The 23,045-nt window shown below is 38.6% G+C and overlaps 1 protein-coding gene across 2 annotated transcripts in view; it reads right to left on the reverse strand.

The window, feature by feature from the left end:
* Positions 1-23,045, reverse strand: part of LOC125458941 (transmembrane protein 33-like) — a 140,373-nt gene that overhangs the window by 104,625 nt on the left and 12,703 nt on the right. For both annotated transcript variants that reach the window (XM_048544792.2, XM_048544793.2), the window contains exons 2-5: positions 22,371-22,489; positions 18,388-18,482; positions 12,370-12,557; positions 4,549-4,616 (exon numbers count right to left, since the gene is read on the reverse strand). In XM_048544792.2, the coding sequence (XP_048400749.1) occupies positions 4,549-4,616; positions 12,370-12,557; positions 18,388-18,482; positions 22,371-22,478 (459 nt within the window). In that variant the 5' untranslated portion in view covers positions 22,479-22,489. The remainder of the gene's footprint in view (positions 1-4,548; positions 4,617-12,369; positions 12,558-18,387; positions 18,483-22,370; positions 22,490-23,045) is intronic.

Here is a 23,045-nt window from a genome sequence, read left to right on the forward strand (position 1 = left end):
CTAACAGTGGCATGGGCATACTTTGATTGGTTCAAGCACTAATATTAATATATTTCCTGTCATATTTATTTAAATTGAGCAAATGAAGTATTTGTACCTTTTCACCTACCAGTAACAATTAATGGCACAGAAGTGCTCAATTTAAAAATATGTTTATGACGCACTGATTGCTTATGATGCAACAATGTATATGGAAGGATAAAATTATTGAGAAGAACGAAGTGAATAGGTAAAGAGAGATGAACAGGTGGAAACAAAGTTGAGAGAGAGAGAGATAGAGAGAGAGAGAGAAGGGAGAAAGTGAGAGAGATAGATGTGAAAAGGCTATGAAAATGAGGAAATTATTGATAGAAAGTCAGGACAGAAGAAAAACTGAATAAGTGATAAAGAGAGCTGAGATTAGAAGAGAACGGGTTGGTCGGACTGAAAGCGAACCATATCGTAACAGGACCAGATGTCGGGGCTGGTATTCGAAGGACAGTATCAGGCTCTAAAGTTATTGAACTCAATGTTGAGTCCTAGAGGCTGCAGGACCCCCAGGCAGAAAATGAGATGTTATACTTACAGCTTGTGCTGAAGCTCACCTGGAACACTGTAGCAGGCCTACGACAGAAATGCTAACATGGGAACATTGTGGTGTGCTGGCAATTGGAAGCTTGAGACCATTTTTACAAAAAAAATGTAGGTGCTCTGCAAAATGCTCAGCCAGTCTAGATTTCATATCACGAAGTAGATTTTACCTGCACCCAGTCCTGTCATGATGAGTTATTTTTTAGCACAGCCAAAACATCCTCACCCACTCCCAGGCTTATTATCACATTACCTAGGTTGCTTTCTGCACAGCCTAACTATTCTCTCCTACACTCATTCAGCTTTTGCCCTGACCTATAATCAATAATGCCCTTGTTTGCCTACTCCTTTCATATCTCTCTCTGGGATTCGCCTCCAATTTATATGCTCACCTCCAACTGCTCTGACCTCAAACCACCATCCACCATCCTCAGTACACTTTCAACAATTGTTCCTAGCTACTATCAGTTATCATTGAGTCAGTGGAGGTCTACAGAATGGAAACAGACCCTTCAGCCCAACTTGCCCATGCTGCCTAGTTTTCACAATTAAACTCATCACACTTGCCTGCATTTCGTCCAGATCCCTCCATACTTATCTATCCACAAAGCTGCCTAAATGTTTCTTGAATGAGAAAAATTGACTTGCTTCCACTACTACCTCTGGTAGCCCATTCCAGACACTTACCACCTGTGTGAAAAAAAATTGCTCTTCTGGACTTTTTTTGTATCTCTCCCTTCTCACCTTAAACCTATGCCCTCTAGTTTTAGACTTCCCTACAATGGGGAAAAGCTGCTGTCTATAGTTCTGATGAGGTATCACCATACTCAAAGCGTTAGGTCTATTTGTTTCTTGTTTAAAACCTAATAGTAATCTATAAGCAAAAACAAAACCCCAGCAAAAATCAAGTGCAACTTATTATTGCTTTGCTGGTGTCAACTTACCCATTCCATCCTCAAAATTTACAACCTTTTTCTTGAAGAACTCATTCTGGTTACTTGTTTGTGTTATTGATCTCGAGGCACTACTCACAGGGACTGTGAATGTGATTGTGATGCTGAACAACAGAACTGTATTTACCCTGGCATATTCCTTTAAGAATACTGCTTAAGCAATCTTGTTGGCTCATGTCCTAATTAAAGCCTTTTGTATAATTGTGAAGTTAATTAGAGAGCAAACGTAGCCCTTTATAAATCTCTAACTTCTAGTCTTGGGAACAAAGCTTTTTGCTAAGCAAAAACCGGAGATCAGTGATTTTATTGCAGATTGAGATAATAAAATGTGAGGCGGGATGAACACAGCAGGCCCAGCAGCATCTCAGGAGCACAAAGGCTGACGTTTCGGGCCAAGACCCTTCATCAGAGAGGGGGATGGGGTGAGGGTTCTGGAATAAATAGGGAGAGAGGGGGAGGCGGACTGAAGGTGGAGAGAAAAGAAGATAGGTGGAGAGGAGAGTATAGGTGGGGAGGTAGGGAGGGGATAGGTCAGTCCAGGGAAGACGGACAGTTCAAGGAGGTGGGATGAGGTTAGTAGGTAGGAGATGGAGGTGCGGCTTGGGGTGGGAGGAAGGGATGGGTGAGAGGAAGAACAGGTTAGGGAGGCAGAGACAGGCTGCGCTGGTTTTGGGGTGCAGTGGGGGGGGGAGGGGAAGTGCTGGGCTGGTTGTGTGGTGAAGTGGGGGGAGGGGACGAACTGGGCTTGTTTAGGGATGCAGTAGGGGAAGGGGAGATTTTGAAGCTGGTGAAGTCCACATTGATACCATTGGGCTGCAGGGTTCCCAAGCGGAATATGAGTCGCTGTTCCTGCAACCTTTGGGTGGCATCATTGTGGCACTGCAGGAGGCCCATGATGGACATGTCATCTAAAGAATGGGAGGGGGAGTTGAAATGGTTTGCGACTGGGAGGTGCAGTTGGATCCCAGGCCCCAAGATGACTTTCCATATAAAGCAGACGTTCACCTGCACATCTGCCAATGTGGGACACTGTATCCATTGTACCCGGTGTGGCTTCCTCTACATTGGGGAAACCAAGCGGAGGCTTGGGGACCGCTTTGCAGAACACCTCCGCTCAGTTCGCAATAAACAACTGCACCTCCCAGTCGCAAGCCATTTCAACTCCCCCTCCCATTCTTTAGAATGACATGTCCATCATGGGCCTCCTGCAGTGCCACAATGATGCCACCCGAAGGTTGCAGGAACAGCGACTCATATTCCGCTTGGGAACCCTGCAGCCCAATGGTATCAATGTGCACTTCACCAGCTTCAAAATCTCCCCTTCTCCCAACGCATCCCAAAACCAGCCCATTTCGTCCCCTCCCCCCACTGCACCACACAACCAGCCCAGCTCTTCCCCTCCACCCACTGCATCCCAAAACCAGTCCAACCTGTCTCTGCCTCCCTAACCTGTTCTTCCTCTCATCCATCCCTTCCTCCCACCCCAAGCCGCACCTCCATCTCCTACCTACTAACCTCATCCCACCTCCTTGAACTGTCCGTCTTCCCTGGACTGACCTATCCCCTCCCTACCTCCCCACCTATACTCTCCTCTCCACCTATCTTCTTTTCTCTCCATCTTCGGTCCGCCTCCCCCTCTCTCCCTATTTATTCCAGAACCCTCGCCCCATCCCCCTCTCTGATGAAGGTTCTAGGCCCGAAACGTCAGCTTTTGTGCTCCTGAGATGCTGCTGGGCCTGCTGTGTTCATCCAGCCTCACATTTTATTATTGCAGATTGAGTTAGGTTTCTTTTCCTAGAAACAAAAACAGGAATTGCTGGAGAAACTCAGCAGGCCTGGCAGCATCTATGGACAGAATGCAGAGTCAACATTTCAGGTCCAGTGACTCTTCTTCAGAATTTTTGCCAAATATTAATTCCTAAAGAAGTCTGAAAACAAAACTTTAAGGAATAAAAATGGCAACTATTTATATAATTTAGTGATTTCTTAGAGTTAGTCACACAATATACTGTTTACTAACAATAGTGGAGTTAATAAGAGTGAAGGTAATTGAAACAGGAAGCAAGTGCAACACTCTTAGGCCACGTAAGCCATGCAATGCTTTTAATATATTGCTAGCAGATCTCTCGTAGCAGCAATTATTACTCAATTAAAACATATGGTAATTAGCTATCCTGATGACAGATGCCCACAGCAAGTGTTACTAATACATCTGGGCCACCATGAAGGGAAAGCAAAAAACATGCAATTTTAAAATAATCTCGGTGCAAGTAATGATTTTTTTTACAAAACTCAATGACATAATACCACATATATGTATGGATACAATAATCCTTTTAAGCATCAAATTTACTCTGATAGCTATCGCTGCACGCATTGCACTGACATGAAAGTTTATGTCAATAAATTGCAAGTCTGCTCAAAACCATGACATCCAGTTTCCCACAATCCAGAGAACATGAATGCAAATGGCATCATGGCAAAGAGTGCATGAATTTTGTTTAATTTTATTTTCCAGAATCTGGAAAAAAAGTTGAGATCAATAAAAGCTGTCAAAGGAATACAAAATCCCAACTTGCACATTAATGTTCCTTTGGAAAGTAAACCTTTCATGTTTGCCCTGTCTTCCTAATATGCGGCTCCTATCCTATAAATGTGGTTGACTTTTAAATTCTTTTTAAAAAGGGGCTGAACAAGTTCATCTGTTATATCAAACCACCGAATACAGTGGTTCACCATCATTCTCTCAAGCAAAATCAGGTAAAGGCAACAAATACTAGCCTTAATGGCAGTACTCACATCCTGGAAATGAACAACACACTATAAGTACTCACACAGGATAAATTATTTAATCCTAAACTTTGCAACTGTATGACTACTTGTAAACAGTCAACAACTCCGACAACTGCATAATGTATTAACTAAATTATGTATTAGGGGAACAAAACAAAATTTAAATATGCAAAGTTGTGCAGTCAGTAATATTCAGTTGTAAGAATGTGCACATGAAAAAGAGAAAACTTACATCTAAGACTTTCCTGGTGTAAGCTGTTGCATGAAGCAGAGAAAATACTGCCACTGGTACCAAACATACTGCATAAATCTAGATAAGGAAAAGTTTTAGAAACGCAAGTCAAAGAAATCTTATAAAAGGGTCCATGCCATTTGACCCCTACCATTTCATTTCTGTTGAGCTCATTTACTTGAGATACTATTGTCCCGGAACAAATAGCATACTTACTTGCAATTTGTTGGTCGACATACATGAAGCAGCCAAATTGATTGCCAATTATGTTTGAGGCAGTTATTTAATTGACATTCACAATAAGCACAGCTCACAGTCATCCAATTCTCTAAAATACCTTACTTAACCTCTATCTGCATCCTGCCAAACCCATCCAATCTAAATCCAAACTTACTGAAAGAGCTGTATATTATATATAGATACAGGTACTCTTAAAAGACTACTTTCAAATCAAAGAAATGTTCATATATGCAACAAGACATTTTGTTTGTGGATGAGTGAACTTTTAAAATTGTGTAGCTTATAACCACTATTATCCATTTGTCCCAATCAGAAGTGTTTGTCTTCACTTTAAGGCATGAATCCTGATTATAACTTTGTGGTAAAGAAGACAAAGGTGAAACAATGTTTTTCGCTTGCCTCTAATTTTCTCCTTTCTGTTGCAGCCAATTCTTACAGTTATGGTTTCACAGGACTTGGCAGCCTTCTAAGCCAAAGGAACAAGAGTCTGCCATTTAGTCACATGATTCTATCCCACCTTTCAATGAGGTCTCTGTGACCTAACTGAATACATTAATGTTTTGATTAACACTTTGATTAACATCTATCCATCCCACATTGAAACTTCAACAAGAACAGCAATTGCAGTGTGTGGGAGAATGCCAAACTGCAATGAGTAGAAATGTTTTCCTTACATCCTTTGTGTGTCGCAGTTTTTCATTCTTAATTAATCACAGATAGCCATTTAAGAACCAAAACAAACTTGAATTGCTAAATAGTCTACATTATTAAAAAAAAATTATGGCCAACTCACGTGAAAATGTAGTTGATATTTAATACTGTCCGCATAAGCATGTAGGCAGGCACTTTTGGTGCTGTTTACCCTGGCACCCAGCAGAGAGAATACACTGGATTAAGACACAATCAGCTGACCAGCAGGCTTCTCAGCTTGTTAGGCACCTCAGAACCTAATGTCCACTCTGGTAGAAGCTGACAGCCAGAGGTTGACAGTATCTGAAAGCTGGATATCACTGCTGGAAACTCAGGCTGCACAGTCATAAAGAGCTGCAAACAAAAGGATATTTTAAGTGGAATTTTTCTGCGTTATCACAGGTAAGGGGTTGCAAGGCGAGGGGGGGGGGGGGCTCAGATGTAAGGGCACAGTGGTGACTTTCAGGGGACACTCCATACTCCACCATATAGGCTCCCAAATTCCCTCAGTTGGAACAAAAAGAGCCCACTTCCCACAATCTAATGGGTAGGTTGTGTAAGAAGCCAGACATGTAGTGAAAAACATGTCAGTTAGTTCAGTTGGCTAAACAGCTGGTGTGGGAAGCAGAATGATTTCTGGGGTCAAATCTTGTAATGCTGGAGATAAACATTAAGGAGGGCCAACTCAGCCTCATCCCTTCTCTGAGACATGGTGATGCTCAGGTTAAACTCAGTAGCAGTGATGTCTCTCTAACTAGCCAACCTCTGATGGTCTGGGATGATAGTGACTTCTACTTTTGATCAGACTGATGCGAAGTTGACATAACTGTTCATGGTTTGGGGAGGTTGCCCACAGATCTTCTGTACCCAGAACCTAATTGTTGAGGGATTGAGAAGGGAACAGGTAGCTCAGCTGTATCAATTCACCTGATTATTTGTCCTCATAGAATACCCACAGTGTGGAAACAGGCCCTTTGGCCCAACAAGTCCACTCTGAACCTCAGAGCATCCCACTCAGACCCATTCCCCCATAACCCCCTAATCTACACCTCCCTGAACACTATGGGCAATTTAGCACGGCTAATCCACCTAACCTGCACATCTTGGGACTTTGGGAGAAAACAAGAGCACCCGAAGGAAACCGGCACAGACACGGGGAGAATGTGCAAACTCTACACAGCCAGTCACCTGAGGCTGGAATCGAACCCGGGTCCCTGGCACTGTGAGGCAGCAGTGCTAACCACTGAGCCACCGTGCCACCCCCAATGCCTCCTCTAAGGTGGGAGAAAACTCCACCTTATTACTCAGCAAACACTAGCATAAGTCAAAGGGAAAGGAAACAATCACTTTAGAGGGTCCTAGAAATGATAATTTGGGACAAGAATACCTGTTCCTTGGATAAGTGTGGATTAATTAATGATAGCTGGCATAGATTTGTTAAATGCATAGTGTTTAACTAATTTAAGTTTTTCAATGATTTTAAAGCTGATGATGGCAAAGTGCGATAATCAGGTTTGCCAGAAAAGTTGAAATCTGTGAAATTAAAGGGATCATGGCAACATGCATACAAAGCTGATGAAACAATAGGAATTAGTTGTGGTAAAATACTACTTTATGCACTGGAGGAATGTATACATTGAGGTTAAATCAGGGACCAGTACAAATACCACTGCCTTTTTTGATTATATAATGAACTAGACTTGGGCATACAGTACATAATTCTAAAGTCTTCCGATGATAAAGCATGGAAGTACTTTGAAATGTGAGGATAACTGACAGATTTTAAGAGGATGAACACAGGCTGATGGAATAGGTGAACATCTGACAGATGACATGTAACTCAGAGAAGTGTAAAGTGATGATTTCTGGCATGAAGGAGGAGGAGGGGTGTTTTAAAATAGAAGATATAATTCTAAAATGGGTGCAGAACCGAAAGACTTAACAGTGTATGCACACGTTATTGCTGATAGGCAGGCTGAGAAAATGTTTAACAAGGCATACAGAATCCTTAGCTTTCCAAATAAAGATATAAGGTACTTGATTAGTTTATGGTTAGGTGCAGTCAAATGAACACTGACAAGCTCTCTCACAGAGGAGTCCACCATGTCTTCCAACAATGTACAATGTCTTATTTGCAGGAGGGATTACAGAATGAAGTAGCTGGATTTTTCCCTCATTAACCGAAACGTATTGAGAGCAATGAACACATTCCATTTGCAGCTTTTATCAAAACCTCTGATTCTCCAAAGGATAACGTATAGTATGAACCCTTTATAAGTTGTAGTCGGCTGACACTCAACTGTGCCAACCAACAACCCAATTCAATGCCCTTCCCAGCTGCCAATTGAGGCAGTTGCCAGGCTTGCATTTGCAGAAGATTTAATAAACAAGGCTATGTTGTTAACATTACAGGTTCTTTGCATCTCTGGCTTTGACAGGTTTCTCTCACCCTAACATGCTTCTCCTTGCACCCTTTCTGCAATAACTGGGGCAATTGTTTTAATTCATTATAATTTCAAGTAGGAGGTGTTATTGAGGATGCTTTATATTTAATTTTGCTTTCAGAACTTAGTTTTGAAGTGGTGCAGAAAACTAATTTATTTGAGAATTGTGGAACTACTTGGCGGTGGTTTCTTTAAAAAAAATCAAATGTTCATTGCAGAAGTACACCTTTTCAAATAAAAAGCTTCCTTCGTAAACTGTTTGCTTTGGTGATGGCATCTGTTGGAGCTATTTTGAACAGTACTTGTTTTGGAAAGGTTCTTGTTTTGTTTAACTGAGTTAGAGGGAAGTCTAAGAACAAGGTTAAGTTGGAGGAAATCCTAAGAACAAGTCGCCCAGTTGGTTTCTCATTTCTGAGTTAAAAACTCTCTTGGTAAATCAAGGGTGAAATGTTTATGTTCTTTTGAAAGAGACTGATTCTATTTCCTGAGCAATGGTGTTTGCAAATCTTCGGAGACTAGCAAGTGATTAGTAACACACCCCTACATGCCTGAACTAACTCTGAAACGTTCTCCACTTTATGCTTTGGCCTTCAAGAATAACACACTGGCCAAAGTGGTCTTGTTTTTCAAAAGGCCAATACTTGCAAAGAAACCTGTTACTTTCCTCATTTCCTGAACAGTGTGTATACATGTTTGCAACTGTGTTTTGGGGAAATGGCGGATAAGCATTTATACTTCTATGCTATTGACTGTATATATTAATCAATTGCTGCATATTTATTGAATAAGTTATGTTTCGAAAACAAACTTAATTGCATCTATTCAGAAACCCAGTTGATAGTTCTTCTTGTTTCAGTCTGATACGGCTGTAATATTTACTTGGTTAACTTGGTAAAACACGTTTATTTTCCCAGTTATGATGTGGCTGAAGGGAGTAATGGATTGCTCCTCGAGTCTCAGTCACAATATACTAGGGTTTTTTTGGTGTGGGAAACATCAAGCTATAGCACAAGGAATCCTGACTGTTAACAAACGGAGGGGCTAGGTCTCCTGACAGGGAGAAAGATTCGGATCACATGTGCATGTGTGTGTGTGAGCATTAAAATTCTGTTGCGTTTTACCGTAGATTTGAGCCACAGAGATTTAGCTTTTTGCTCTAAAAGGCTGGCATAGGCCTGTCATAGGATATCAAGGGCAGTGAGAAGAAACAATATCTCAAAACGTACAAGTTGGCAAAATGCATGAACGACACCCTGGATTGGTGTAGAATTTTAGCCAGAAAACTGCTATGGCTTTTGGTTAAAAAATGGTACTCATGCATTTTACAAGCACGTCACCATCTCTATGATTTTATAGGGGGAAAAGAGTTGAATGAGGTGGGCATTTGCCTTTTGAGATTAGAAAATGAAAGGTGACCTTGTAGAAACGTGCAAGGTCCTGTGTGGGTAGAGTGGATGCTAAAAGGACACATTTTTGCATGGTGCAGACAAGAATTAGGGGACTCTAATCTGATGAAATCTCAGAACTTAGAAGAAAAGTCAAGTAGATCCAAAATGTAAGCTTACTCTCTCTCCATGGATACTGTGTGACCCACTGTGATCTCCAAAATTTGTTGTTTTCAGTCCAGATTCCAGCATCTGCAGTAATTTGCTTCTAGAATTAGGGGGTGCAGCTTAAAAATAAGGGGTTTCCTATTTAAGGTGAGCAAGGCAAATTTTCTCTTCTCAGAGAATTGAGTGTCTTTGGAACTCTTTTTCCAGAAATGAGTGGAGACAGGGTAATTGCTGATTTAAAGGCAAAGGTAGATAGATTCCTGACATCAATAAGTCAAAGGTTATCGGTGGTAGGCAGGAAAATGGAACTGAGACCGTGACCTTATTGTAAATGGCTTAATTCTGCTCCAAAATCATATGCATGTATGTAAACCCAGTTTAAGGAACCAGTGTGAAGCAAACTCCAAGAGATATTCATTGGTAGGTTATGTCATTTTCAGTTGAATCACCATCTACCCAAATCAAAGCTTAAACTAAAAAAAACTGCTACACCTAATTGCAGAGAATTTTAAACACGTCATTTTTAAACTGGGGAAGTCAGTTCTTTTAAGGTTGAAACATAAGAAGAATATGGCAAGTATTCGGTGTGTGGGTGTGTGCTTTCAGGAGAATGCTTGCCTATGACCAAGGTTGCTCTTTTCCAGATATTAGTTTAGAACAGTCCACAATTTCAGGTTACCCCCTGCATAAATCAGATGGTCCTACTAAAAATAGAGAATTTGTCTTGATCAATTTTGTTGGTTCCTACTTGCTTTCACACACTGCTCCAGACTGCAATATAATTGCATTAACTTTTGTACTATTAGAGACTGCAATCCTATCACATTTGTATGCAAGTGTTCCTTACCTCTCCTGCTTCCTTATTCCTCATTATCATTTGACAGCATTTTTCAGCCTATCACGAATACATATTTTCTTGCTTTCTTGTTTCCTCTGCCTGTGTCTCTTACTTGTAGTTCTTTATTGAAATCTGCTCCTGATTTCTGTTTTTCTTGCCTACTGAGAACCACTCACTGTCTTCTCTTTCTTCACTGGTTTCAGGCTGACAGGCAGAAATTAGAATATGTGAGTAAATTATTCACATTAAGTCGTGACACCTGAGCTTTCAGAAAACAGTAGTACAATCTCTCTCTCACACACACATACAAGGAAAAAGCAAAATACCGCAGAGGTTAGAAATCTGAAATAAAACAGAGCACTGGCGAGGCTCAGCAGACCTGGCTGCATCTGTGAACTGAGAAACTGAGTTTAAAAACTCTGGCCAAGAACACTTCTTCTGAACTGCTGTTAGACTTACTATGTTTCTCCAGCATGCTGTTTTATTTCCACTTTAGAATAGTTAATCTTTCTCTTAACTCATTTCTTTGAGTCACTCAAAGTTAGATTCAACCAGTTAAATTCAAATAAAACACAAACCACGTTGAGATTACTAAACTGACCAGTTTTCAAGTGTACATTTTCTTGGATTTAACTTGGTAGATTGATTGTGGGAAGAACTATAATGTGACACAAGTAATTATTGATAATACCAGTTATTTTCCTGTGATGTGGATCTTGGTTTTAACGATGAGCTATTAAGACACAACTATGTTTAAACTGGCCTCTTCTTTTAGGATCACAACACAAGAATTTCTTGTGGGAACATGAACAAATCCAGGTTGTCGTAAATTTTCCACAACCACTTATCTATGTTGCTTGTTTCTAAACTTGGCTCCATTTCAGAGTGCATTTAGAGCAATGCAAGTTACATAAGTAGATATTTGGGCAGACAATCAAAAGGTCAGGCAAGAGTTAAGATTTCAGGAGGGAAGAGGGATAGTGAGACATAGGAGTTTGGGGTGGGAATTCCAGAGCATGGAGATTTAGCAACTTAAGACATGGCGACCAATGGTCACAGAATTAAAACCAGGGATGAGCAAGAAGTCGGAATGAGCTCACCACAGATATCTTGGACACCTGTGGTACTGAAGGTAACAGAGACAGGGAGGAGAACAAAGTGGCTTGAAAACAATAATTTAAAATTGGCTCCTGTTTAGGTAAAACAACAATATAGTTAAACAAGCATAGGCAACTTTTCAGTGTTAAGATTCATGTAGTACAATTTTAGACTTTATGTTTGTGGGAAGTAGAATTTGGGAGACCAGCTAGACATGAGTTGGTAATGTCAAGTCTAGTGTTGTAAAAAGACATGGATGAGGGTTTCAGTCAAAGATGAGTTGTGATTACAATTGTGATGGATATATGCTAGTCCTATCATAAGCTACACACAATTGGAAATTTCACCATATAATTTTTTCTTAAATCACATGAATAGCAACAGTCATCTTTTCCCAGTATTCCTACTCATTGTTGTAAGGTTGCTTTTTAAGTCTTGACTGAAAAAAAGCAAATAGCTTAGTGGACTGATAGAAAGGAACAATGTGAAGAATAGAATATCAATTGGTGTAATTGTCAACTAAGGGTTCATCAAGGAAGATTAAGAGTTCAATTATTGAATAACCTAAATCTCCTAAAAAGTGCTCTGTACATGATAGAAAAACCAATAACTAAAAACATTGTAGATTCCTTCATTTACTGCTATTTTCCAATATCAATAGGAAACAGATACTTCCAAAAAGTTGTTATATCTCTACTGCCACACATTTCACTGAAGTTGTAGCCATTGTAAGATACTTGGGTGACTTGTCAGTTAAACTTTCTGGATTACACTATATAAATTTATTGGAAATAATCAGGTAGGCGGAGAGAAAGAGAAATAGCAACGAAAGTCTATTCCCCTTGGCAAGACCTTATCCCTAGATTTTTCTTTTTTAAATGCAGTAAATCCTGTCACAAGATCTGATTACAGTCATAAAAATGATTGAGTTTACACAATAAAGCACAGTGAAGGATACAGGTAATGGGATGGGATGTAATAAAGATGAGTGAGTACAGCAGGTAGTGGCAGCTGTCCTCCAAGAGTGCCTGTGTAACATAGGCTCTGCTGAACCGGAATCTGGGTAGCCTCTGATGAAGCCTGCAAGCACTTGTCAGGGCATTAGCCAGTAACGCTCTCTGAAAGAAGTGTCCACCTTCAGCAACTCTATGAAGAAGAAACACAGATAAAACACTCAGCTTCTTCATATGCATCAACTACTAATAAATATGTGGCACTGAGTTGTGATACTTTGCAAAGCAAAAGCAAGACAGGATTGGGAAATTACTGTAACTGTGTTTCTTTTAAACAAACTTGGTTTTATAGGACTTTTCTACAACTTACATTTCCCTTTTTTTTAAAAAAAAATTTTTTAAACGTCAACTGGGTGTCAAGTCCTGTGGAATCCTGTCATTATGCTCGAGAATTTGTAAATAAAGCAATGAGAAATCAACAGCTTGATTTCTTTCTGTCCAGAATGTCGAACAACATCTCACCAACACAAGCTCAAAGAGTTTAAAAGCAAGTTAACAGGGCTAAGACACTGTCCTAAGAAACTCCCAAGTGGGTTCCAAGATGGTGTTGTCAATTGAAACAGCTAAAATTGTGTCACTCACCACAGCAACTATTCAAAAGTCTCTCATTCATTTTTTCCAGAAAGGAGCCCACCACCACTTACGGATCTGACATGCAGGATGATCTACAACCAAGTAGGAATAACACCAGCCCTCGGTGGCAAATCTAGGTATTCAGTTTTTACATAGTTAGGCTAGTTGTTCAACTAGTAACAATGCCCTGGAAATACCATGAAACTACATGGCTTAATTACTGCATTATCAATTATACCATGGAGGATTGTCTCAGTTCTGAATTTCTGTTGCAAGGTCCGTCATCTTTTAGATGATGTGACCTCCCCAAAAATGGACAGTCCCTGCTGATTCTTAGGTCAATGGCAAATGCAGATTTGAGCCCTCATTATGCACACATTAAATAATAGAACTTCCCAAAAGTAGCTGGTGAGCAGTCCAAATTATTACAAATAGACAACTGAGTTGCCATCATCCTCCTGACATTACCCAACTGAGATTGAGTTTTAGTAACAGTTCTGCAACTCACAACAAGAACTCAGCCTTGGATATCTGAACACACAGTCATTACAATGTCTGGTTAATGCCGTCCAATATGTTTCAATGCTTTTTCCTCTTCAATGTGACAGCTGCCTTGCCTTCAGCATGTTGGAAGAAATAATGTTAAGCTGTTTGCGTCATTGTGCAATTTGACCTTCTAGATGTTGAACTTCAATGTCATGAATAAAGCTTATTCATTAACTTATTAATTCTGACCCTTGTCCTAGCAGTTGGCAGAGGTATTTCATTCATGAGGCTAAATCTGTCTTTTTAATATTCATTACTCCCTTTTTAGCACCTACATATTTTTGCCACATTCATTTTGCTGCTCTTTCCCAGATTCTGCCTGTATGCTCAAGCACGCCTATTATTTGTCTAAGCTTTCCTAACCCACGAAGAAAAGCAGTTATCCCAGGTCTCAGATTTAACTTGCTTTGGCACGATACAATAAGTTATGATGAGAAGATACAATGTGGCCATTGGGCTTGCTCAGTGCAGTCTGCAAGAACAGTATCAAAGGTGAAGGCTGCATCAATTCATAACCTTTATTTAATATGAATTAATAAATAGATAGTTACACTTCAATTTCTAATCAGTGAGATCACTTTTAAAAGGCCATAACATGATGCTTCTAAGTCCACTTGTAATTAATTTATTCTTTATTGTCTTTATGTGCACACTTCATGCCAGCTTTTTCACTATATATTTAAATGTAGAAAGGCTTGCCACATTAGTTACATGCTCCACCTTAAGTAATCTTCATGCTACACTTGTATCATCATGTAGTAAGTATCACACAACAACTAGGCTTTGATTGGTAAGTGGCAAGAACTAGCACTAGGCAATGCCCAGCTCCAACAATATGATATTTAACCATCTCCCTTTGACATTTAATGGTGGTACCATCACTGTCAACATCCTGAGGTTACCAGTGACAAAACAAAATTGAACTGGACAATCCATATAAATACTGAATATACTATAAAGTACAAGAGCAGGTCATAGGCTTGAAATTTGAAGGCGAGTATCTCACCTCCTGATTCCCTCAAATTTGTTCACCATCTACAATGCATAAGTCAGGAGTACCATGAAACAAACTCCACTTGCCTAGATGAGTGCAGCTCCCATAACACACAAGAATCTTGACACCATCAAGGACAAAGTAGTCTGCTTGACTGCCCCATCCACCACCTTAAAGCATTCACTCCCTCCAATACCAAAGCACACTGGTAGCAATGTCTACTATATACGAGATGCACTGCAGGAAGTCACCAAGTTTCTTCCAGACCTACAACCTCAGCCAATGTATAGGAACACCATCAACAACACCTTTCCTTCCAAGCCTCATACCATCTTAACTTCGAAAAGCAAGGAACATTCTTTCATTGTTGATCAAAATCCTGCAGCTTCCTTTCTAATAGCACTATTGGAGAACTCAAAGCAGGTGGTTCAAGAAGGTGGTTCACTACCATCTCAAAGGCGAAGGACAAGAAATACTGGTTTTGCTGACTACACTCACATCCCACACAAGAGAAAAAGTGCTACTGTGCCACAATGCCAAATAAATGTACTTGTTGTAAGAAATTTACACAACAGTTTCCATTATAAACTATGAAGTGCATCTTCATACCCAATATCTCCTACAAATCTGTAACAGAGCTGTAGTGTTAGACCTCACCTTTATTATAAATTTAACAAGTATGGGTTTTGGCTGTGAGAAAATTATAAGTGGGTAAAATGACAGCAGTGCATATCATCTACTTTCAGTGTAATTGACTTTCACATTCTATATACTATTGTTCTCATTTTACTCCATTCTATTTCCTTTAGTTTTGATTTTTAGTTCCATTCCAGAAAGGTTCCATAACTGAAGGTACAAATTTGAAACCGAAAACAGGCCCTGAACATGTACCATAGTATATAAGCGTCAAGTACTTAAAGCATTTATCCAAAATCTCATTGTTCACTACTTTAGCAAAAGTCTTATGCATTTCACATAAATAAACTAACACTCTTCACCGAAACAGTGGAATAAATTACGAGCAAATCCATAAAGCAGTGTACAATAATATTTCACTGCATTAACAATAACTCTAGGGTCTACAGTATCACCTCTCCCTTTATCAAGCATTCTGATTAATTGTATGTTATTTTCTATTCCGATCATTCGTGTTTAGAAAAACTGAAAGCACTGAATTTAAAAAGAAAGGATTTGCTTGGTTTCACTAATCCTAATGTCGCAAGATATCAGCAGCAATTACAACCAATAATTTAGTTTGTGATTGATCATTCCCTCAGATCACATACTCTGAGAAATTAGGTTTTAAACAAGGCAGTGGATTTGAGAAGGGGATTCACTAATTCACTGCTATAAAATTGTCTGAGAATTAGGAATCAGAATAAATGCATAATGGTATTTTTCAGTCTGGAGAAAAAGTTGTAGTGGAGTTCTCTAAGGATCACCTCTAACCAGCCAAACAAGGCTAATGTTAAATCAAAAAGGAGAAAGGGAAACCAAAGTTTGAACTGTGTGTTTTTTTGTCAGAAGGATTATGGCTGCCAAAGTTACAGGACAGCAGGTTCATTGCTCCCTTGTTACCTTCGATTATCAAGTTATTGGAATTTTGTAGAATAGAATCTCAGCATTAAATGACAAACTCTCCGAGCCAACTGGAAGTGTTTCCATTCATTGGTGTTTTCAGAAATCAAGCAATATACAATTCCAAGTGCCCATAATATTATCATCTTCAAAACTGCTCAAACGAACATTCTAGGTACAACTTCTCTGTTAACTGTGTCTGCTTGCCTCTCCACAAGAGAATGGGCTCAATTTTGAGGACCATTAAATGTTTTAATTAAACTGTGTTGTGAATAAAGGGATAGAAAGACTGATTTGATTTTTCTGTCTTTGTATTGTAATAATATACAGCTGATTTTCAAATTGAAAAACTTTCCATGCTTTTCAGTCAAAGCAGTCCAACTTCCATTTCAGTTTATAGTCAATGAAAAGTATGCTGTCTCTTAGTGTATATTTAAAAAAAAACAAATTAACAGCAGTTGGACAGATGAAGAAAGCATACAATACCTTACAATCTATACAGTACAACAGCAGGCTGGTTCTTCATAAGACTTCAGACGCAGTACTGTGTACAGTTCTAGATGCCACACTTTAGGAAGACATGAACGTATTGGAGAGAGTATGGAAGATGTGCACAAGAATCGTTCCAGGGTGAGAAGCTTCAGATATAATGACTGATTGGAGATGTTGGGATAGGTTCATTGGAGAAGGCTAAGAGGAGATTTAACTGAAGTTTTCAAAATCACAAGACATCTGAACCAAGTAGAGAGAGAAATCTTTCCCACTCATAAATTAATCAAGAATGAGAGGGTGTAGATTTAAAGTAAGGTAGCAAAGGTGACTTGAGAAGAAACCTTTTCACACAGGCAGTAGTTTGCATCTCGAATGCACTGTCTCAAACATTGACGGATACAAGTTTAATAAAGTCACAAAGCAGGCATTAGATGATTATAGTAAATAATGAGCAGGGTCATGGGGAAAGCGTAGAAAGATGGCAATAAATCATGAGGCTCATTTAGAAAACTGCACAGACATCTTGTGCTGAATGACCTTCTTCTGTACCATTAACAATTCTGTGATTTTGTGATCCACTTGGGGTGTAAAACTATTAAAAGGCACTTTTTGTAGTTATATGGGGAGAGATCGAGAAATGTTAGTATTCAAATTGCTCTTGGGTGTTCTTGTGCATGAGTCATAAAACATTAGCCCTCAGGTATAGAAGGAAATTAAGAAGGAAATGATATGTTTGTCTTACTTATAAAGAGGTTTGCAGAAGAGGGTGTAAAAGTCACATTACAATGAAAGGAAATTGTTGAGATCACACATGGAGCATTCAGCACAATTTGGTCTTATTACACTAGGAAGGATATAGTTGCTTTACAGAGAATGCATCAGAGGCTAAGGAGGCAAATTACTGGGATGTTCCATTAGAAAAGATTGAGCTGTCAGACATAAATCCTCTAGAATTCAGTCAAATGAGAGATGATCTCTTTGAAACACAAAATGCTTAGAAGGATTTGAAACGGGCAGGATGATATCTTAGAATCCCTACTGTGCAATCAGAGGCCATTCAGCTATCAAGTCTGTACCGACTCTCTTCCCGTAACCCCACATTTATCATAGTTAACCCACCTAGGCTGCACATCGCTAATGTTGTTTTCCTTTGTGTGTGAATGAACATAGGAATCTGACATATTTATGCTGAATGCTGTTTTTGGTTAGAAATAGTGAGATGATTAAAACAAAAACACACAGTCTAAGACAAATTTTTCCAACCAACTGGAAGAATGCAGCTCAGCTCAGAGGTCAAAACAGTAATGGGGAATAGAACACAATCATGACCTTAGTCTGACTAGCATAAACTGATCTCTTTAAGTTTAACATACTACTTCGTCACAGGACACTGAAAGAAATCCGCAAATTTTCTTTTATATCATGCAGTTACACATGACAGTGATTACTATTTTGGATCTTAATGTACATTTCAAAACAAAGCAGTTTCAAAAGTTAAAATCCAATTATCAAACAAATTTAGATCTGGACCAATCATAGCAACAATTACTAATCTTCAAATAATGAATCATTGAGAACATTCCGTAGGAAACAACATTTTCTTCTAATAGAAAGTATCATCAGGTTATTTTGGCCAGTAAAGGCTACAGCAACCTTTTATAATGAATAAACACTATCCTGAATGCTACAGTTAACTAAAGGATTTCTGGATTCCAAAATTCTCAATATTTTGCCTGTAAACATGGCAATCATTGCAACGGCGTGATACACATGTACTTACCCCAATACTGGAAACAGAAAAAAGAATGTTGACACCAGCGTAAATATTCGAAGCAGCCACATGATAGATTCAATCTTGTTGCTCATCATGAATTGCTTTTATTGTTATATGCCAGGAAATAAAAAAAAATGTTATTTTTTGTTTAACAAACAAATACTTCATAATAAGTAATCTAAATCTAAGTGGGGTATTACTGAGTTGGACAGCCCAGGAATCAATATTGGAAGTGTTACTGTTTCACATTTACCTTATAACCTGGACTCAGGACTTCATTTCAAATTAGTCGGCTTAGCCGACAATATTGAGGTGAAAACGACAGTGCAATTAAAAGAAACAACTTAGGCAAGGCAGAATAAGCTGGACAAAATGGGTAAGGCAAAAAACTTCAGATGAAATATAATACAGCCGAACATAAACATACTACCCACACAAGGAGAAATTGGCAACAATTGGTACTGACAGAGGTACAACAGAAATTGAAAGACATCTGACAAACACAGTAGATTTAATATTTAATGTTTTTAACCAATACAAAACAGTAAAGTCATTAGAATAGTTGGACAAATAGCCACAACAGTCATACAGTAGTCAAAGGAAATCATGATCACTGTGATAACCAATGTTTGAATGTAAAAAGACATTTCTGTGTCTTAGAATTCTTAGCTGGAAGGGAAGAATGAAAAAATCTGGCTGCCCCTGTTTTAAGAACTGACCAAGGAGCAGCACTTCAAAAGCTTGTGATTTCAAATAAACCTGTTGGACTGTAACCCAGAGTCATGTGACTTTTGATGTTGTCCACCCTAGTCTAACACCAGCACCTCCACATCGTAAAAGTTGTATGTTAGCTATGACTTCTGAGTTACGTGAGATTGGAAATGGTAACCAAGAGATAAACAAGAAATATTCTTTTCAATGAAGTAGTATGAGCCGATTTGAAGTATTAAGATTAACTTTTCTTCAGTGATGAATACATAAATTGGACTCTTGAATGGATATTACAATAGGAAGATCAGCACTATTCTAAATGGGAGAACAAAGAAAAGTCAAGTCAATGACTTTTCTGACCCACTAATTATCTTGAAATTTTTCTAACTTCCCATTCTTATCACACATCAGGCAAAATTACAAAAAAATTGGAAGCCAGGTCAGAAAAGAATTCAGCAGAAAAATTTAAATGAGAATATTCCTTCTAACAAATGGTTGTGGCAATATTAAACTATTATATTTCCTGCTATTTGCATTTTTGTGGCTTTTAACATCTAAAGTGTGCAACTTCTTCATAATGATGACAACTAATTTGGTCCAAATAAAACAGAGGTGACAGTCCATGTTACAGGTGCTGTGATTGCAGAATGTGAACTAATATGTAGGAGCCAGGGATGCATGCCCTTTCATTCACGCCAATTGTTTTTACAACTTGTGAAATGAAAAGGATACATTCACTCAGAATTTATGTCATACCAACATATATTCCACAGTAAAGCATTTTGAGAATACAAAATTTGGAATTCAACTGACATTCATGAACAGCTGTGTGTTATGAGTTTATAAAGCCTGTGTTTGGCTACCGCATTGTCAATCAGTTATTTTCATCTTAAAATACTTGCCAAAATGTGACTCCACTTTACATTTGAATGAGCAGAAATTCTCACCAAGCAATTACAGCACTTTCTTTGTTTGTATCATGAAAGAGTTACAACCAGTTTCTTAGAACTAAAGATAAAGTTTATTTACTCAGCCAAAAATTTCAGGATCAAGCTAGTGCAAAGAAAACAAATTCTACCAACTTGAACAACATTAATTGCTAAGATTTTGAGAATAATATTAACTCAACTTAACATACAGCTAAATGCAAAAACTAGCAGAAAGAAATGAAGTTATGCCTTCAAGTAGAAAACAGAATTGGTCTCAGAAAAAAGAAATTTTAAACAGTCAGCTTAGAGTCTTGCTGTCCTACAATTTAGCCATAATTGTAAGTCATTCAGAATTGGTGTAAATGTCTAAGAATTATGCTCTGTTCCCTTGTCTGATGACTGGTGTTATGTTAATAACCCAACTAGTTTTGCCAACTCGGGAGTGGCATAAATGGTTGAAGAAATTTGCACTTAGCGATTTTTTTTGCTAAAGACAGTTGCAAGTTTCCTCCTTAAACAACCCAAGTACAATGAGGCACTGTTAGAAATTCCAAGCTATTGCATGTTGGTGTCTTCCTCCAGATTCAACATATTTTGACCTTAAATTACTTATAAAAGAATTTATTCTTTAATGACTTTATTTTCTATCTTGTTTACTTATTGTTTTAGTTTTACTTTACTTCCATTTTGTATTTTAAACTCCTTTCAAACACTGGGAAATTATAAATTTTCCCCCAGTGTTTTTTTAAAATTTAGATCACTACCTTACTGAGATTGCAATCACAGTCATACAGTGCTTATACAATTGTTTATCTGATCATTTCGGGTTTACTTAAGTTGACACAAAAACCACAATGGGAATTCTGTCTAATACTATTGAGGACAAAAGTCCAAATATGATGCTCTACCACAACTGTTCAAACATCAACTTCAACAGAATTATAATTTTTATTCTTAATCAATAATGACTAAAGAAGCAATAGCCTAAACAAATATTTCTTCTGGATTCTATCTGGATGTTTCACAGCATGGTTTGGCAACAGCTCTTCCCAAGACTGCAAGAAACTACAGACAGTAATGAATATAGATTGGACTGTAGGCTCTCTTGAACTTGCAAAGTGGAAAGACCTGTACCATACTTGAACTGACTGTTAGATACCCAGCACCTCGGAAAAATACCTACCAGCAGTTCATTTTCTCAACTGGGCAGCTAAGGAGCAGTATGAATTTTAAAAAAGGAAAAAATAAGGGTGGTGCAAGCTCGGTACCTATTGTTCAATCAGCAATTTTGCTACCCAATCTGTAAAGCAGTCATACACATTTAAAAGCCCAGGTTAAGTCCCCTGTCGACAACAATTTACACAAGTTCAGCTTTGGGGGCAGTAGGCAGCCTGAACTAAATCAATGGAGGTTGGTATTTCATCACCAAGTCACCCTTTATTTATTTTATTTATTTACATATGACCAGACCTTGAATTTAGATGTGCCTCATTCAGAGAGTGTCAGTATTTCTGACACCCTTTTTAATCTGTCAGCCAGGGCTCCCTGATAGGACCAGATTAACAGATCCAACCAGGGAACTCATGTTCTATGTGACGCCCAGCTGGTTGACATCATTACAATCACTAAACAGCGCTTACGATCCATCTGTAACTGAGCTACAGATGGGGAAATTCAGTTAAAATCCAAAATTCTAATCACTGTCTGGTATTTCATACTGGAATTAGGAGATTAGCTAAAGAATTATGCTGAACTGTGATGAACTCTCACCACAAAAGTGGTCCTAACACCAACTCTAATTTTGTATGATCTTATGAAATATTCACCAGTTGGGGCGGGTATCCAACATATGCATTTGATGGTGAAACTACACGCAAATCTGAAAAGACACATCTGAGAAAGGAGAAAATGGGACAGAAATTTAAAGGCAATGAGAAAAATGGGAACACACAATTACAGTGCATCCAGTAGGATTCTGCGGACAGTAAGAAAGGAAAAACTTGGAAAATTCCCTTCAGCCGTCTGAAAGCTTTCAGAAGTTCAGATTTTTAATGCTATGTTGCATTCAATCCACTCTGTCACAATTCAATAAGGCTTTACTTTTCAAATCATTTTTATTTACTTAAAAAAATACAAAGAGCAGACAGAAATAGATTGTTTGAAGTGTTTTTCTGAGTTTAGTTCCCAGTCTATTACATAGCAGCAATGACAATTAAGAATTAGATTATGATGCTTTCTGTCTTTCTAATGCACTTGTTGAAATACAGGGTATAATCACATTCCTTACTGATCAGGTCAATCCTTTACGATCAATTGATGAATTATAGAAATAAAAAGATAAATACTTACCGAGACCGAAACTGGTGTGTATGTTTTAGCACTACCACTGCCAACATCATCACATCCACTTGGGTCAGTAGGTTGTGTAGACCTATCAGCTGATCCTTGCTCCGCCATTTCAAAATTCTCTGATTTGAAACAAGAACACAACATTAGCTCTCCGGTCCAAAAATTATGTTTTTTTCTATTGTATTTGAACAAGACCTCAGCAACCTTGAACACATGAATATCTTGTGGATCTTCACAGAGCTGCATAAAATGAATTCTGAGCTATTGAGGAAATATTAAGAATACTTAACAGCTAGGTCAATTAAGCAAGTTTTATGAAGGGTTTTGAAGGAGGTGGAGGAATTGAGAGAGAGATTAGGCCTAGAGGATTGAAAGTATAGCCAACAAGTAAAGAGGAGTTATGAGGCATACAAAAAAATTCCAAGACCAGCGGGGCAGAGTGCAAAATAGCTTGGCTAGAATGTACAGATAACACGAGCAAAAGCATCAAAAAGGTAAAAGGGGACTGATTTGTGTATTAGAATTCAATGCATTTCAGCAAGGGTGGCAGAGGCTGATGCAGGATGAAATGTGGAAAACAGTGATCAGGATGGGCTAACAAGGTGTAGAGTGGCATGAACACAGCAGGCCTAGCAGCATCAGAGGAGCAGGAAAGCTGGCAGTTCGGGTCAGGAC

The sequence above is a fragment of the Stegostoma tigrinum genome, chromosome 15, assembly GCF_030684315.1.
Source record: "Stegostoma tigrinum isolate sSteTig4 chromosome 15, sSteTig4.hap1, whole genome shotgun sequence".
NCBI classification, from domain to species: Eukaryota; Metazoa; Chordata; class Chondrichthyes; order Orectolobiformes; family Stegostomatidae; genus Stegostoma; species Stegostoma tigrinum.